Here is a 5,938-nt window from a genome sequence, read left to right as displayed (position 1 = left end):
GAAAGATGGAACTATTTTACCTTTTTGCTTTTTCTGTCTAGGTAGTAGACAATTCAATTCATGCACGGACCACATACCCACCTTAATAACTTCAAATGCTATTAAAAATGGGTACTTTCCTAGGTAACTTCGCTGTTTGGCTGTTTTCTTCCGAACGCCGACCGCATTAAGCCTTCCGATCTTGGGATGGATTTAAGTTTCAAAGGTTGCTTTAACTTGCATAACCTTTCTGCCTTTCTAACCTTTCTAACTCTCTACAGCTACATGTAACATAAAACATAAAATAAGCTTAAGTTATGCCGATAAGCAATATGTACCTAAGTACCTAGGTATATGTTGTGTGTGTACCTGTAATTATGCAGATAGTGATCGACTCCACCCAACTCTTCCAAAGTTCCCCAACTTTCCAAGGTTGGCAGCTTTCTTTTCGAAAATTCCGATGATTAAAACATGCAGATATGATCATGTTCATGACAATCACGTTCAAATCTTAATTGGGAAATCTATTAGTCAAGCTTTTCTCCTACCTATTCGGGTCGGAATTCAATTCTTCGTCCAACCTTTCTGAGATTTCTGAGCTTGAATTGCCAGTATCGGATTCCCTCATTCCATCTGCCGTGGCACTTAAGCCATCCTCGGGTCCGAGCCTCATCTCCCCTTATTGCTGCCAGATGTAGTTCAGGAACACGGGTAAAACATGGCGCTTTTATGTAGAGCCAAAGACATTGACGGCTACGCCTTCTTCAATTCGATAGGTATCTTTTCTTTCCGCGTCGGACGGCTCTACCTACGAATTTCTTAAGCCACACAGCCAGCCAAGTACTCGCCATCGGGTCCCTAAACCCCTCTTCGGATTCTGCATTTGTCGACCATGTATGGGCGGTACCTCGATCCTATGGCTTCTACCAACCTATCCCATACTGGACATTCCCTCGAAACTCGCCTCCTTGCAGTGTCCTACTGCAGCGTCGTGTACCCACTACGTGTTAACGCCCAGGTTTGGTGCTCTATTCATTTGACATGCCGGCCGGGTTCGAAAGCTGGTTATTATTATTATGCCAGATCTACTTAGGTGGCACTATGGGGTTGGTATTGATACACGACGCACGTTTATTGCAAGCCATCATATCGGGTCCAATCAATCGCTTCTCTCCCCCTAGGCTATTGGCAACGTTCATATTCTTCAATGTCAAACCTTCTCTGGGGAGATTGGACAACTAATTTACCTAGGAAATTCACAAGGCTACCCAAAAATATTATAGGAAAGCGCTTATTATATTGCAAATAAGTCATATAAGACTTATAGGCTACTTATACTTGGCGGGTTATCAAGCTACTTGTGTACCTGACAAGAGAGCAGTCCGCATCTGTTCTCCCTTGACCTCTACTATTACCAGCTGACGGTTACGGGAGTCAGCCACCTCATCTGTACCTGCCTGGGCATGCAAGAGTTCTATGACTCTGCTCAGACTAGCCTTTTCTATTCTCTCTTCCGCTCACTCCCGGCCACATTACAAACTACTTAGTCAATCTGGGCCGTTCTGCCAGCCAGGTCCCCGATATCTGCTTGACCCCCAGCATCCAGTAACCTCCCTAACCACAAGCACCATCTAACGCCCATTGGACTTCTACCAAGCAACCTTTTCTGATGGTATACGTATTTCAGGTGGGTCGACCTCTCACTACCTTTGCCTAAGACCAAATCCGGTTTTAGTCAGTCCTCTGAGCCTTTTTTATCCGGGGCCTTGTACACTCTAAGCAGACTCCCTCTAGTGTACCTTGTGTCTCTGCACATCTCTTACATCCTTCATAAACACCTTGCCATGCCTTTCAGCTTGAATTATTTCCTTTTCGTTGCTTTTACCTTTCTACTCGTCTAGCGGCAAGCATAAGTCGTATCTCTTCCGTCAGCATCGAAGCGGTCTAGCTCCTTACCTTATTCTTACTTTTGGTCTCCTGAGTCTTTACATTGTAAGCTCTATGCTATCACACATAAAGTCTAACATCCATATATCCATTTTATAATACTACCTCCCCGCGCCTCATCTCGTCTCGTCTTATTTTCAGGCCATGACCACTTTTGTTTCATTTGCAGATTAGAATTCTGCCTGAAAATAAACTACCTTTTTTTTTTTTTTTTCTATAGAAATTAACCTTACAATGGCATCTTCTACGAAGGCTCGCCAACCTCGGCTCCGAGCCTCATGCGATGGGTGCTTCTTAGCTAAGGTCAAGTGTTCTAAAGCTCGACCGATATGCTCTCGTTGTCTAGCCTGCGGTATTGAATGTCGATATTCGCCTTCGAGCAGGGCCGGCAAGCCTAAGTCCGAACACAACGGAAACACCCACACGAATCATCCACAAGATATGCAGCAAATGCATCACGGCATGATAGAAGAAAAGGTCATCACGTACTCCACAGCACACCAACCGGCACCCGAGCACATGTTCACTACTTTCGGCACGGATTGGACCTCACCTCCTAATAGTGTTGATGGCAACATTAGTCGAAACCCATCGATATCAACAGGCATTTCCTTGCTTGGAGTAGAAGATAGAGCTATGGGTGAGCGAGATCCAGTGTCTGAGCCGCCGGAGATGTATCCATCCGCTATACCTTGGTCTCCTCCAACAGATCTTTCCTGTACCGCATTCGACGGTCTCCCCGTTACAACAGGGCCGATACCTAGCACTCAGATGCGTTCTCACTCGTTCGATCTATCTATGCCAACACCGATTACATGGACTGACCCGGTCCCACACGATATGATTGCATACAGCCAAGTAACAACCCCAACAAGCATGTCCTCGGGCTATTTCCCTAGCCCAACGACTACACCTACGATGAGATCAGCTGACCCCCGCCAACGATCATCACCGCCAACTATGAACGGAGGTTCATGTACTTGTTTTACAGCCTGCCTGCAATCTCTTCAAGCATTACATAATGCTTCCTCACCAGCACTGCCGCCGTTTGACTTTGTATTGACTCTCAATCGGAAGGCCGTTGAAGGGTGCGCGGCTATGCTATCCTGTACGAAATGCATGAGCCGATCCGGCACACATACTGCCGCTATGCTCCTAGCTACTGTGATCGGTAAAATCACGTCGTTTTATAACACCGCTTCTCATTCATATTTCGAGTCTAGCGGTGTGGACATGACACAAAACTATGCTGGAAACAATGTAGGGGTTAGCCTCGGTGTATACCAGCTCAATGGTGAAGATGGCAAGTGGCTAGAGCTCGAGATCCTTGCAAGGGAGCTTCGCAAACTAGAGGAAGTCTACTCTAGGTTTAGAGAGGTTGTCTGTGCTGATTATTCCGACGTCCCCGAAGTCACCAAGGCTATGGTTGGCTATCTAGGACAAAATCTTGGTTCCACTCTCGAAGTGATTAGCCATAGAAAAGGTGATATGCCCTTCATTACCTAACTTAAGAACGGCATACCAACAATTACGTTTAAGTCATCACGACTAGCACAGGCATGGCGATTGGATTGTACGCTATCGAACGATGTTATGATGCAACGCAGAAGGGGTCAAGACGGCCAACGAAGAGATATACGTTTCAAGACTAGTGAATTCTACTCATGATATTCAATTAACTCATCAATTACGATGTTATACATTTCTATATTCACTCGGGTTACAGGTTTCACAATAGCGAAAGCGGGTTTCGGCGCTTTAAGGCGGGCGGTTATTTTTGAGTGGGAAGGATTTACTCTTCTGTCACTCATTTTGGGTTACGTTAGGTGTAGTTTCGGGATATTTGATGGAAAAGTTGGGCTACCATCTCGAGATACTATCCAGCACATTGGGTGCTGGCCCGTACTGTAAGGTAGAAGGCGTTATGATGGATTTGGGTCACGAAATACAGTAGTATGCTACTGGGACGGTCAGCATTGAACCGTTCTCCATTGGTCCTTTTAGAGGCCTGACCATGCGTCAAGACCATGATGCACAGCTACGACAGGGAGTTTTATTCGGAGTCTTCATTTGGTTAGAGAGAAACTTGAATTCGAAACTCAAAGATTGACCTCGAATCGTCTTACACCGCTATTCTCAAGTACAATGGGTCGTGTCTTTATGTCGAGGCGGTTATTTTTGTTGACATAAACAATAAAGACGTTGTTTTCTGTCATGCATCGCCATTGGTTGCCTGTATCACTGGAGCTGTTGGAGTCTGTCTTTGACAAGACACGCAGGAAACGGTCAGGACTCCTGTTACGCAACAGAAGCTTCTAAGCTATAGCTCCCCACATGGAACTAGGGGTGCTGCTTATTTGCATTGGTGGATCTGGTCATGGTCATCCTAGTCTTGATTGCCTGAAGGAAGAGGTGCCATTATTCAGTTCCCGCGGTATCCTAGGTAGGCATCGGGGCTAACAGCACGGGAATAGCTTAACACGGCGAAAAAAGGGTCCGACCACACCGGACCTAAACATGACATAAGATGTACCAACTTAAGAAGCCATACAGGTAATAATTATGAAACGTAGGACAGCCAACAATTACCAAACAGCCCAGATACCTAGTAGTCACCCACAATCAGACTTCAAATTGACAAATGCTTTTTTTTTCTACAATGTTCTCAAGCACGATGGTTACATGCGTGCTTACAAAGGACCGAAATGATTTTTTAGCATTATAATTTATCAGCTAAACGCTCTGATTTGTAAGGTAGGTACCCAAGCGATTATCATTTCGCAAGAACCTAATAGCAATCTAGGAGATCTCATTTGGGTCTAGACTGCTGACAACAGACGGAACGTACATCTGGATGGATGCCTGGAAAATGCATCCTCGCGATGCCAATGATGCAATCACCCGGGACGTGGGGGGCATTATTGGCTAGGCACAAGCGAGAGACCAAGGGTCAAGAACCGAAAGACCCAAGCAATGCTCGAGCCGGTAGGATCGGTTCCGTTTCCATGTCACTGGCTCTCATCGATGCTCTAGGGCTGAGCTATCCAGTATATAGGTTGAGAGGGTGGCATGTATGTAGATGCCTCCCTTACCTTATTCCTGAAAAGGACGGGTTGGGGTTGCATACCGGCAGGGACGGAGCGAGCAAAAGTACCCATTTACCCATTCACGTCTCCCCGATGCTTCCAGGCCATATCGGTGTGCTAACTCAGCTCGCGAAGATCTCTCCCCATTTACCTAATGTACTAGTTCATCCGTTAATGCCGTCTGTCTTTCGAATTGCGTACTGGGTAAGATTAGGGCGATCAGCGGCAGCCGCTTCTGCATCGCAATCGAGGCATATGATTAGATGTCTAGACAGGCAGGCTGGCTGAGCAAGACGCCCTAAACACGAAATACATGTATCCACTAACTTATATGCAGCGCTTAGATGTCGAGATAGATATTTGAAGAGCAACAAAACTAAGACAACAACAAATCGTATTTCGCAATATTTCTGAAGTGGCTTTTTAAAAATTAGATTAGTTATCATGTTAGGACAATTGATGAGCCATGTTATGTATTACTGACATGCATTAGTTAAATTGAGCTTAAAACCTTACAGCGAGCGTGTTTTGACCTGTAATTACCACGTGCGAAAATCACTTAATATTAAGTTTAATTTAACATTATATGAAAATCTAATAAGAATATTACATCAACAGAATTGACTTTCATCATCTTGATATCTTAAAAATTCAAGTACCTAAATGAATGATAGTCTCTTACATAGTTGCTAAATTTCTAAGATCATAATGCATAGACATTTAACTGCTTGCTTCACTAGAAACAAAGTGGTGTCGTATTTGAATACCCAGACCAGGGGGCTTCTATGTAGCAACCCCCGCGCTAAACTGCAAGTTTGCAGTAGCCCTGGAGCCCACACCCGTCTACTGGGTCGGATGCGGATGCGGAACCTTACCTAGGGGCCTAACCAAATAATTTAAATCACTGGGAGCCGATATTATAAGGG

The 5,938-nt window shown here is 45.1% G+C and overlaps 1 protein-coding gene across 1 annotated transcript; it reads left to right on the top strand.

Moving 5' to 3' along the window:
• The first annotated feature begins 1,887 nt into the window (after positions 1 to 1,887).
• F4822DRAFT_201299 (uncharacterized protein) lies at positions 1,888 to 3,525 on the top strand. The gene has a single exon (XM_051453732.1). The coding sequence runs from the start codon at positions 2,161 to 2,163 to the stop codon at positions 3,430 to 3,432; it is 1,272 nt and encodes a 423-aa protein (XP_051315234.1). The 5' UTR covers positions 1,888 to 2,160; the 3' UTR covers positions 3,433 to 3,525.
• The last annotated feature ends 2,413 nt before the right edge of the window (positions 3,526 to 5,938 follow it).

The sequence above is a fragment of the Hypoxylon trugodes genome (assembly GCF_022578975.1).
Source record: "Hypoxylon trugodes strain CBS 135444 unplaced genomic scaffold F4822scaffold_4, whole genome shotgun sequence".
Lineage (NCBI taxonomy): Eukaryota > Fungi > Ascomycota > Sordariomycetes > Xylariales > Hypoxylaceae > Hypoxylon > Hypoxylon trugodes.
The sequence above is the reverse complement of the archived record's forward strand: the minus strand, read 5'-3'. Positions and strand labels throughout refer to the sequence as shown.